The 13,026-nt window shown below is 41.0% G+C and overlaps 1 protein-coding gene across 6 annotated transcripts in view; it reads left to right on the top strand.

The window, feature by feature from the left end:
- Positions 1 to 13,026, top strand: part of STON2 (stonin 2) — a 150,932-nt gene that overhangs the window by 50,870 nt on the left and 87,036 nt on the right. For all 6 annotated transcript variants that reach the window (XM_046009677.1, XM_046009678.1, XM_046009676.1 and 3 more), the window contains one exon: positions 8,656 to 8,853. In XM_046009677.1, the coding sequence (XP_045865633.1) occupies positions 8,656 to 8,853 (198 nt within the window). The remainder of the gene's footprint in view (positions 1 to 8,655; positions 8,854 to 13,026) is intronic.

Raw genomic sequence — 13,026 nt, forward strand, 5'->3', positions numbered from 1 at the left:
CTATATATACTTGATATTTTTTGTTACTATTATAAATGCTATCTTGTTTCAAGTTTAATTTTCTATATATTTCTTATTTTCAGAAATGCAATTATTTTATAATATTTATTTTAAAAAGCCCAAGTACTGTGCTAAAATTAATTTGATAATTTATTAGGGCTTCCTGGTTATTTTCTGTATATAAAAATATCATCTGCAAAGAATAGGCTTGGTTTTCTTCATTCCTTTTTATTTCCTGCCTTATTGTGTAGGTTCTGACCACAAATAGGTTGTTGAATAGAAGTGAGAGTAGCGGGCACCCATCGTCTTGATCAAGATCTCCAAGCGAACACTCTCCAGCAGTGCATGGCATTTGGATAGGATTTGGGGGTTAGCTCTGCTAGGTTTAGGGAGCTTCATCTCTTTCTACTCTGCCAAAATTACTACCATAAATAAATACTAAAATTTATTCAGTGCCTTCTCTATGTGTATTGTAATGACAATATGGTTTTTTACTCTTTTAATGTATTACTATAGTGAATTATGTTAATTGATTTAGTATTTTTTTTTAAGATTTTATTTATTTATTTGACAGAGAGAGAGAGATCGCAAGTAGGCAGGGAGGCAGGCAGAGAGAGGAGGAAGCAGGCTCTCCACAGAGCAGAGAGCCCGATGTGGGGCATGATCCCAGGACCTTGGGATCATGACCTGAGCCAAAGGCAGAGGCTTTAACCCACTGAGCCACCCAGGCACCCCTGATTTAGTAATGTTAACCCCCATGTTATCAACAGGTGATATTACCTCTAATGGGGCTAAAAATAGTTTGAGGAGGCAAAGAAATCTTTTTTTTTTAAAAGATTTTACTTATTTCTTTGACAGAGATCACAAGTAGACAGAGAGGCAGGCGAGGGGGAGGAGAAACAGGCTTCCTGCCGAGCAGAGAGCCAAATGTGGAGCTCGATCCCAGGACCCTGAGATCATGAGCTGAGCTGAAGGCAGAGGTTCAACCCATTGAGCCACCCAGGTGCCCCTGAGGCAAAGAAATCTTATTCTTCTTATGTGTACAGCATAGTTACATATATAGTACATGATAGATGTACAATATATCTGTCTTATTAAAATTTAAAAAGGAATTGATAAACTGGAGCTCATCAAAATTAAAACTTTGCTTTATAAAAGACCCTGTTAAGAGGATAAAGAAGGAAGCTATACACTGGGAGAAGATATTTGCAAACCACATATCTGACAAAGTACGAGTGTCTAGAATATATAAAGAAGCCTCAAAACTCAACAGTGAAAAAAACTAAGCAATCTAATTAAAATGGGCAACAGACATACATATATGTTTCACTGAAAAGGATATACAGATGGCAAATCAGCACCTGGAAATATGTTCAATATCATTATCAATATGGAAATGCAAATAAAATGAGTTATCACACATATATTAGATGACTTAAAATAAAAACAGTGGTAATGCTAAATGCTAGTGAAGATGCAGAGAAATGAATTGCATGTTTAGTTTTATAAGGAACTGTCAAACTCTTTTCCAAAGTCATTTTTATGGTTTATATTCTCATTAGCAATACATGAATGATCCATTGTATGACCTAGCAGTTGTACTCTGGGGCATTTATCCCAGAGAAATGGGAACCTAGGTTCATACAAAAACCTATACAAAAACCATACATGAATATTCAAAGCACCTTTTTTCATAATACCCAAGAGCCAGAAACTCTGTGTTCAATGAGAGGTGACTGGTTAAACTGTGGTTAGTCCATACTGTGGAACACTACTCAACAATCAAAAGGAATGAAGTATGGATACATTCAGCACCTTGAGTGAATCTCCGAGATTTATGATGAATAATAACAGCCAATCCTAAAAGGTCACATACTGCATGATTCCATTTATATAGCATTCTTGAAATGACAAAATTATAGAAATGAGAAACAAATTAGTGATTGCCCTAGGTTAGGAACAGGGAATGAGGGGAAGAAGTAGAAATGAATAAAAGTCAATATTCTTGTGGTGATGGCACTGTTCTGCATCCTGATTGTGACAGTAGACATACAACCTACACACTGATAACATGACATAGAACTAAATACATACCTGAGTACATGTAAAACTGGGGAAATGTGAGTGAGATTGGTAGATTGTATTAATATCAATTTCCTGGTCATAATATTCTACTGGGGAAGGAGGACTTCAAGGGAGAGGATGATTGGGGGAAAAATGTGTCAGTGGGGCAGTAATGAAAAAAAAAATTGAGAAATACGGTGTTAAACCAACCTTGCATTCATTGGATAAATCCAATTTAGTCATGAGGTAGTTCTCCTTTTCCTCAATCTCTGAATTCTCTTTGATAGTAATTTATTTGAGATTCTTGTATCTATGTCCTGATTGAGGTTGGACTGTCATTCTCATTTTAGAGAATATAAGTATTAATCAGATACACACTGTCAGGTTTTGATGTCAGGAAATGCTAACCTCATCACATGAGTTGATGAGTGGTCTCTCTTTTTGTATTCTGAAAGATTGAAATTTTTTTCTTTAAAGTTTGAAATAAGTCAAGCAGGGAAAGGCAATTATCATATGGTTTCACTTATTTGCGGAACATAAGGGGTAGCATGGAGGATATTAGGAGAAGGAAGGGAAAAATGAAGGGCGGGGGTAAATCAGAGGGGGAGATGAACCATGAGAGACTATTGGCTCCGGGAATCAAACTGAGGGTTTTGTGGGGGGAAATGGATGAGCCCAGTGATGGGTATTGAGGAGGGCACATATTGCCTGGAGCACTGGGTGTTAACATAGACAATGAATCATGGAACACTTCATCAAAAACTAATGACATACTGTATGGTGACTAACATAATATAATAAAAAATAAAAAAAATTTAAAAATATAAAAATAAAAAACTTTTTGATATAACTTTTCAGTAAAACTATCTGTCCTGACATTTTCTTATGAAAGTTTAAAGATTGCTTAACTTTGATGATTATTGGACAAGTCAGGTTTCTAACCTTCTTTTTGAATCAGTTTTGAAGTTATAAATTCCTGGAACTTCTACAGTGTTAACTTTTTTTCAAATATATTGGTGTAAACACATTCATTATTTCTCCTCATTGCCTTCTAAATGTATGTAGCATTTGTAATTATGTGTCTTTTTTCACTCTTAAGGTTATTTGTGCCCTCTTTTTTTTTAGATTTTTCTTGACAGTTTTTCAATTCTATTACATAATCTTCTTAAAGAACTTTTTAATCTATGTATTTTTTAATTTCAGTAACTTATGCTTTTATGTTTATTATTTTCTTTCTAAGAAATAATTTTTTATTTCCTGGAAATAAAATCTTTCCTAGAAATCTTTATTTTATTTTGCAGCTCCTTTTTGTTGTTGTTGTTGTGTTTTTTAAAATTTTATTTATTTATTTGACAGAGACAGTGAGAAAGGGAACACAAGCAGGGGGAGGAGGAAAGGGAGAAACAGGCTTTTTGCTGAGCAGGGAGCCCGATGTGGAGCTTAATCCCAGGACCCTGAGATCATGACCTGAGCCGAAGGTAGACCCTTAATGACTGAGCCACCCAGGTGCCCCATTCCTTTTGTAACTAGATAAGTTGGAAGCTTATTGTATTAAATTTCAGTTCTTTTTTAATATAAGCAATACAACTGTTCCTGATAGTAATGCTTACTTGCATTCTTAGTTTTAACAAATACTATTATCATTATTGTTTGGTTCTAAATATTTTCTAATATTCATTAATATTTCTTCTTTGACCAACAAATCATTTGAAAGTATGTTTCTTAGTTTCTGAATTTTTCAAATTGTCTTCTGTCTAGTTTAGATAAATAGATGCTAGTCGTATCTAGATAAGTGGTTTGGATAACTAGAGACTTCATTGTATTGTGATCGGTGTTCATGGTCTGATACCAGTTTTTGTAATGTCTTAAAATCTGCTTTATGTCATAGCACGTGGTCACTTGCTATAAGAGTTCTAGATGTGGGTTTTGAGGAATGTATTTGAGGATGTATTCTTCATCTGTTGATCTATGTATGACCTTTAGATCAGCTTGTTCATTTTGTTGTTTATATCTTCTGTTTCCTTGCTGATTTTTCTGCCGGCTTGATCAGTTACTGAGAGAGGTGTTTTTAAAAATCTCCCATTATGATGATGGACATTTCTTGCTTTCTGCAGTTCTGTCAGTTTTGTATTAATAATTTTGAGATTAAGTTATTAAATATATACCAATTTAGAATTATTATATTTCTTTTTTTTTTTTTTTAAAGATTTTATTTATTTATTTGACAGAGAGAGATCACAAGTAGGCAGAGAGGCAGGCAGAGAGAGGAGGAAGCAGGCTCCCCGTGGAGCAGAGAGCCCGACGCGGGGCTCGATCCCAGGACCCTGAGATCATGACCTGAGCCGAAGGCAGCGGCTTAATCCACTGAGCCACCCAGGCGCCCCGAATTATTATATTTCTGATGAGTTAAAACATATCATTTTATTGTGACCCTTTCTAGTATTGCTTTTTACTTTAAAGTCTATAGGCTACAATATATCAGATTCTTTCCATTAATATATTATCTTATATATTCATATGTATTATATATGTAGCATTATATATAACACATTAATATATTGTCCTGTTTGATTTTCTCATCCCTTTACTCTCATCATTGACAAATCTTTGTATTTTAGATGTGTCTTTTGTGAACAGCACATTGGATTTCATTTGTTTTTTTTCAGCTTGCTAGTCTTTTTTTTTTAAGCTGGCAATTTTAGTCCATTTATGTTTATTATCAAGCACTGATATAGTTTATTTCTGTAATATCATGCTTCTTTTTCTCATCTTTCCTTCTTTCAAATTAATTGTAGTTTTTGTTTGTTTAGATTATCATTATTATTCCCTTGACGTCTGAAGATCTCCTCACTGAGTATATAATCCTACTTGACAGTTATTTTCTGTCGGCTCATTGAAGTGTGCGTTGGCTTCTCTTGTGGTAAAGGTGGTAGTCAGCCTAATCATAATTCCTCTAAAAGTAATCTTATTTAAGATCTCTCTTTGTCTTTGGTCTTGTATAGTTTTGATGTCTACTTGCACACTTGTTTTTGGTTACATTTCTTGAGAGATGGAATTTCTAATATGACAAATAAAATCTTACATAAATTCTGGGAAATTCTCAGTAAGATTTTTTTGTTTGTTTTGCTTTGTTTTTTTAAAAATATTGCCTCTCATTCTCTCATTCTTCTCCTTAGGAACTCAGTTTATACAGATATCTACAAGGCCTTCCCATTTTCTCTCCCATGTGTTTTAAATATTTTAATTTTAACTAAGTTCTACACTCAAACATGGGATCTCAAACTCTGAGATCAAGAGTCGCACATTCTGTGGACTGAGCCAGTGAGGCACTGCTCCCGTATGTTTTAATCTGTCTTTCATGTTTCCCTCTGTGTCTTTCTGTGCTGTCTGGACAATTTTGTATTTACAGTAGTATTTTTCTTCTTCAGAAGCTCATTTAGTTCTTTTTCAGTTCTATGTGTTCTTTTCCAATATTTTCATTTTCTTTTCTTCTTTTCTTGTTTCCTTAAATGTAGTAAATATACTTATATTTCTTGCTTAATAATTCTAGAATCTGAATTCTTTGCAGGTCTGATTCTGTTTGCTATTCCCCCCCACCTCCCAACCCCACCCCTACACCTTACAGGCTCTCTGGTTTGTGTTTATGGTAACTTGATTTCTTATATATTTTGTGATTTACTTATTTTTATTATTTATTTATTTACTTAATTTATTTATTATTTGATTTTTCCATGTGAAACTGAGGAACAGTCTGTCTGGGAAGGCTGGCTTTGAGGTATCTTCCCCCAGAAAGGGTTAGTATTTGCTTTTTTTTTTTTAAAGATTTTATTTATTTATTAATTTGACACACAGAGATCACACGTAAGCAGAGAGGCAGGCACAGAGAGAGAGGAGGAAGCAGGCTCTCTGCTGAGCAGAGAGCCCGATGCGGGTCTCGATCCCAGGACCCTGAGATCATGACCTGAGTCGAAGGCAGAGGCTTTAACCCACTGGGCCACCCCGTCGCCCCGTTAGTATTTGCTTTTCCCAGGTGCCTGAGGCCACCATCAACCTGCAAATACTTCAACTGTGTTCTCAAACTGGAAGGTTTTTCAGACCACACAAGTAGTTTTAGCTGTAAACCCCTATGTGGGACAGCTTATAGTTACAAATTCTCAGGTTTCTTTTCTCTAGCTTGTACCCAACCTTAAGACAGACCGTTGTCTTTGCTATCCTTAGCTTGGGGGTAGAACTTATTCCTAATTTACCCTTGAACAGATCCCTTTGGGAATTCAGGCTTCATGCATCACATCTTTTGTTAGATTTCCCATCTTGAGTTAGCCATAGGTTTTTCCTCCTTTTGCCTTCTCACAAGACATTAAAAAAAAACTCAAGAGTCTCCCTGGTTTGTTTACAAGCCTCAGGGTGTGAAAATCAGGTTGTGTGCTGTTTACCATTCTGGGTTTTAACTTGAACTTGGCCTCTGACAATTCTTTGCTTTCTTGCTCATGCTGTAATGTATTTTAAATAATGTTACTACATTTTCCTAATATTTTAATTTTGTTTTCCCAATAGCTTAAAGCATCTAATCCATTATACTGTAGGAAATAGCAGTCCTATAAAAAGTCTTTACAAGTTCAGCTTTGCTTTTGGCTTTTTGGTGGTTTATTTTTACTTCTTTAGCCTTTCGAGTTTTATAGGTACAAGTTTAGTTTTAAGAGTCTGTACTTACCATAGACTGTTATGAGTGATTTCTGGTGCTTCTGTTGACATAACCAACAAATATTCATTGAGTACCTATTCACACCAGACATTATTCTAGGAATGGGGGGACAGAAGTAAACAAAATGGACCAAAATTTCTGGCTTCCCACCAAGGAGCTTAAACTCTGGTGGGGAAGACCCTGGATATGTAGTACATTAGATGGTGATAATGCTAAGGAGAAATGAAGGAGAGAAGGGCTTTGCATCTTTGCAGAGAACAGTTCAGAAATACCTTACTGAGAGGGTAACATTTTTATTTATTTATTTTTAAAAGATTTTATTTATTTGACAGAGATCACGAGCAGAGGGAAGGGGCAGAGGGAGAAGCAGACTCCCGGCTAAGCAGGGAGCCCGATGCAGGACCCTGTCCCTGGAACCCGGGATCAGGACGTGAGTTGAAGGCAGATGCTTAATCGACTGAGCCACCCAGGGGCCCGAAAGGGTAACGTTTTTAAAGTAAAAGCAAAGTGAGCCATGAGTACTCCAGACAGAGAAGACCTACATGTCTTACAAATGTGTAAGAGAATACTAAATGAAAATTCTCTGTGGTTTCATATTTGTTCCACATGTCACATATATTGCTGTTTATTCTTTTTTCTCAATTTTATCTTAACCCATATTTCTCCAAAACCAACACTATAATTTTGATTCTCCAGCTAGGAGAACTATCGCCCCCCCCCCTTTTTTAAGATTCTATTTTATTTATTTTTTGAGAGAAGGGGGAGGAGAAGAGGAAGAAGGAAAGCGGACTCTGTGCTGAGCACAGAGCCCAGCACACGGCTCAATCCCATGACCCTGAGATCATAACCTGAGCAGAAATTGGACACTCAACCGACTGAGCTACCCAGGAACCCCAGAGTACTGACCCTTCTTGAACAAGCCATTTAACCTCTCGAGTCAGTTTTCCCTTGTGTCAAATAACACCACTACCTGTCTCTCAGAACTGGTAGTGGAATGAGGTAATATTTGTAAAAGTGCCTGACATTTCGTGAGGACGAAATAGCCTTCTCTTTTGTTCTTCCTCCCCTGTCCACACTCCTTTCGGCCCTTGTTTTTAGTACTTGTTAATAAATTTGCGAGAAGATCCTCATGTAACACCTTGGAGAAACCATATGGTAGGTTATTTACTGAAGACAAATGAAGAACATTCGAAAATTTCGTTTTAAAAAAAGAAATTTTCCAAAGCGGTTTTGAAAGTCTCAGTTTGGTGCTCGGCGTTCAGGAGAGAAAGTCAAGCCCTGTGCATTTCCACCTGGAAGTTCTTGTCCATTGTATTACCAATCAGCAGCCCCAGGAAATCTCACGTGGTATCCGTACTGGTCTGCAGACTCTCCATTTACAGTCAACCTCAAGCAGGGCCGTATCCCATTCCTAGGCGAATACGTCCATATTCACCTATCTTCTCTTATCCCCCGTAACCTAGCCTAGCTCTGATTTTGCAGTGTAATTGGGTGAGTTTTCCTGAGATTGTTGGCATGCCCCTAAAAATGGAGGCAGGGTAAGGGGGAAACGGCAGGACTCATGAAGCTTTGGTTTGGATGAAGCGGAAATCGCAGTTTAGAAATAGAATTAGAGCTGGAAATCCTGCTCTTCCTTAGCGAGATTTTCTTCGATCTGAGAGTCAGGAGACTCCCTTCTTCGTGGTATTGGTTTTGATACTGACTGACGGTGAGCTCTCAGTCAGTCATTTTCCCCTGTCTATCATAAGTGATGTTTCTATCATTTCCTTGCCTTGTATGGCTGTCAAGATTTCACAGAATCCAAGCACCATCAAGGTAAGACAAGCACGGAAGACCAACAGAACACAACTATTTATACTGCTTGCTTTTGCTTTTGGTCTGTCCCCCAGCCCTGCCACTGACCATGCCCTGCTGGACGTGCCCTTCCTTCGACTCCCTGAGGAGATGCCCTCTGACCTCTGAGAGCAGCTGGACCACACATTCTGAAGACACCAGTAGCCCCAGTTTTGATCCCTCATACACAGACCTGCAGCTCATCAGTGCCGAGGAGCAGATGAGTGGCAAGGCTTCTCAGGCTGGCTCAACTGGTAAGACGGAGCCCCGAGGGCTTTGCAGATCACTTTTGGTGACCTTTTGCTGCTCTCAAAATCTCTGCAGCCAGTTTTGTTTGCAGAATGAGCCCAGTGCAGCAGTCATCCAGTTAAAAAGCTAGAATACAGAGTGGTTCAAGATTGCATTAGGGAAAAACACGTATACAGATTGGCTGATTGGTTGGCAGCATGGGTGTTAATACTAGGAAACCATTTGACATACATCTGAGTGTGCTGTTTTCTACTATTCAGTACAAATACTGTTCCTTGTCGGTTGATTTTCTCCTTGGATGACTGAACGATAGGTAAAGGCACAAGGCTGAATCTTTCATCCACTCACCCGTACACCTTCCCTTTTCAGCAAGAGGGATATAGATTTAAGCAGAGAAAAAGCAAATGTTATGGGAAACAGAATGAGAGTCAGGACTCAGCCACTGTGTCCAGACTACAAATCATGTTACAGTGATATTTATTCTGTTGTACGTCAGTCTGTAATATGCCGTGGTCTCACTTAAATTTCTGGTAGGTTTGAGAAGGATGTTGCCTTGCTTTGCAGGTGGAATAAAGGCCTGTTAACAAGCACTGTACTTGGGTTAGATTTAGGACGATGGCATTGGATAGATGTAGTGTGTTTTTGGTGTTTTATTTGGCCCAAGGGATTATTTTCCTTTAAAAGTGATAGAGTTACCAATAATTTCTCTGTGGATGAATTTGGCAGGTGTGTCCAACAGTATTTGTTTTTCTCTCTCAAAAACATTGTTTAGGCATTTGTCTCTGGATCATTTTTCAAATTTGGGTAACATTTGTCCTTAGGCTGTGTGTTATTAGAGGGGTCTACGCATAGAGAGAGAGATTTCTTGCAGACTAAAGGTTCAGGCAGGATTTGGGTTGGTATTTAATACACTGCAAAGAATCCTAGTTTATCACAGTCTCTCTTTACAAGCCACAGTCCCTTGGAGCATTTTGTTTACACACACTCTCCATTCTGGTTAGTCTCTGTGACTGATGATCTCGGTCAGGGGCTGAAATATGTCCCTACAACCCCATCTTTACTGTGGGGGACCTTTCATGATGGGAAGGTACCATCAGAAGCCGAGGCAGTTAGGGAGAGGCTGTACCCTCCCATCCCTGGCCCCCCGCCTGCCTTTGCTTCTCCTCGCTCTTAGCCACCTTTCCTGGCCTTCCCATGGGGGACGCTTATAACACACAGATTAGGAGCATGCAGACTCGGGTTAGACTGCTCAGATCCTCCTCCTTCCATTTACCAGCAGTGTGACCTTGGGCAAGATTATGACTCCATTCCTCACCTGAAAAGTGGAGATAATAGTCATGCTTACCAAGCTGTTGTTGTCAGATCCAAATGAGACAGCCTATGTAGCTGGTTTCTTCTCTCTCCTGCCCCGGGGTTCTTATTGCTTCAGAAAGGGGGAGGTAGACTCCCCACTGTGGAAATGTCAGGGTCTCTAGGCTCAGGCTGTTTTTTCCCAGTGACCTATATACTTAGATGAAAATTGCTTCAATTCCTAGAGGTTCCAGTGATGAAAATCAGAGTCCTTCTCTGAGCTGGACATGATTAATCTGTCTCCAAAGCTTATAATTATTTATAATTATAAAAGTGTCTCCATTTTCCGATGTCAATTTAACAGTATTACAGTTCCCCCAAGAGAACCTCTTCCCTCATTGTTTTGGTCGGGGTCCTGGCAGGAGGCAGATGGCATCTTCAAAAAAGTTTTATCTGAAGAGGGTTTAATGAGAGAACTGGTTACAGAGGCAGCCAGAGCTAGAGTCATGGAGGAGAGACTATAGGAAAGACCGAGCCGCTGCCCCGTATTTGGTGGAGTGGGGAGGGGGAGGGGAATAAGTGCCCAGATCTTGTGCTGGTGCTTCCCCCTGGCAGATCCCAGCTGGAAGTCAAAGGGCACAGGGCCCTGCTGAGGCAACCCCTCAGCCCACAGGCCATGGAGCTGCTGGAGAAGAGGGGAAGAATGGATTTAGGGCGAGGGCACGGGTGAAGCAAATGCAGAAAAGCCAACACACTTTGGTCTCCACCAGGAGCTCAATGGCCTGTAGTCTAGGGTCACCCTGGAGAAGCAAAGGCAAAACTCGGACCGTGGAATGAGGAGTGATACTGTTAGCGCTCTCCTTCAGCAGGAGACAGTTTCTGTAGCTACGGGAGGCTAGTGGTACGGCCTTTCGGCAGCCATCCTTTTTTACAGATGTAGCGATAGATCACAGCCAGCCCTTCCTGAGTCTGTGCTGTGTGCTGGAATGTGACGTGTGCCATCTCCGGCCCTGACAGCAGTCCTGCAAGGCAGAGAGCTTTCTCCCCATTTCCTCGTTGATCCTGAGTCTAGAAGGTAAGAAGCTTATCCGAGATATACCACTAAGAAATGGATGAACCTGGATTTCAACCAAAGTTCCAAAGTCTTTCACCATGATTCCCAAGCCTGGCGGTGCCCCGGAGTCATCATGTTTATCATTTTGCCATGTTACGTTCCAGACCTTCTGAACAGATACACATATTTTGCCATGAGGTTTATTTAAGAAAAAAAATTTTTTTTGAAGATTTATTTATTTGAGAGAGCGCTTGTGCACACATGAGTCGGGGGAGGGGCAGAGGGAGAGAATCTTTAAGCAGACTCGCTGCTGAGCCTGGAGCCCCATGCAGGGCTTGATCTCACAACCCATGAGATCATGACCTGAGCCAAAACCAAGAGGCAGATGCTTAACTGACTGAGCTACCCAGGCACCCCAACCATGGGGTCTATTTTTGACATAAATAGAATCAAAAGGTTTTTAAAGAAGATGTATAATAAGTGTAGTCTGAGGAAAAATTCCTGTTTCCTTAACAGATATGAGGGCTTCTAGATAACTGCTGTGAGTCCACAGTATTGTGTTATGTAAACAAGTTTCTGGATGCTGGAAAACAAATCTCCTCATTCTTTAGCAGCCGAGGGCCAGGCCCAGGGGAAGGCCTCCATCTCCTCACCTCCACGCACTCTTCCAGGCCCAGAGGTGGCAAGCAGCATGCCTTGGGGCCCTGGAAAAATGAGAGGCAGTGAGGTGAGTGGCCCAGGCTGTGTGGACAGTGTCTGGATGCAGCCCCAGGTAGAGAAACCCCTGGATCCTTTCTGAACGCCTGGACCTGTGTCGTCAGGGTGGACTTCGGCTTTGAAAAGCCTTTAACTCATCCTGGATAAGGAAGAACAAGGTTTAGGAGAAAGACCAGATATTTCTAACCCTGTGGCATTTATCTTTCTACTTCAGTAGCAGGGGATTTATAAATGCTTTCATTCGAGCTATTGAAAGCTCTGGAAAGCCCCCCAGTCATGTTTCTACCTGTCCGCCCCCGGGCACCAGGCCTGTGCCAGTGACCAACCTCGTGGAAGAGTCTCCTGGGAGGCCAGATGGTTCAGTGAAGGTAAACTAAATCCTCGGGAGGGTAGGGAGCAGATTCGGTCTGTGTGTGTCTCTGGGCCGGTCCTCTCCCCGGAGCTGCCCTTCCTCACCTGGGAAGTGGGGCTGAGCGTCCCTGGCCAGGCTGGGCAACAGGATGTGTGTACAGCTGCTTTGCACAGTGCAAAGGGCAGCAGGAATTTTTTAAAAATCTTAATTTCACAGTTCTGGGCCTCATTTCCCTTTGACATGGGAAATAAGGATAATTACTGCCCCGAAGAGGCCAGCAAACCATACGTGTGGTGGGATGACACCTGAGAGGTCTTCAGAAGTGAGCCATGGGGACATTTAGAGAGAGGCTGTGGGACGTTGCTTTCTGTACTGAGAGCTTGAGGGTCCTGGGGAACAGCTGTCTTGGGGAGACTTTTGGTGTTTGCCCCCTTCCCCGTGCCTTTTAGCATGGCAGCGGGAGGCACAGAGGGGTAAGACCTGCAGCCTCCATCAGGAGAGGCCTGGGCCCAGCTGGCCTGGGCTTTCCCTGGCAGCCCGCTGTGTGAGCTTGCAGCTGGGCCAGAAGCTCTGTGATTCATCTCCTGTGTGCAGAGGGTTCCGGGGGCCCAGGCCCAGCCTGTTTACCTTGGCCCCACTGTTCCGTGCTGGGCCGCTCCAAGCCTCAGGACAGGATCCTCCCTGTCATTGGCCTCAGGGCTTCTGCAAGGGGTTGGCAATCCCCATCCCGGGCATACTTGTGCGAGGGCAAGACTCTGTGATCAA

This window comes from Meles meles, chromosome 6 (genome assembly GCF_922984935.1).
Source record: "Meles meles chromosome 6, mMelMel3.1 paternal haplotype, whole genome shotgun sequence".
NCBI lineage: Eukaryota > Metazoa > Chordata > Mammalia > Carnivora > Mustelidae > Meles > Meles meles.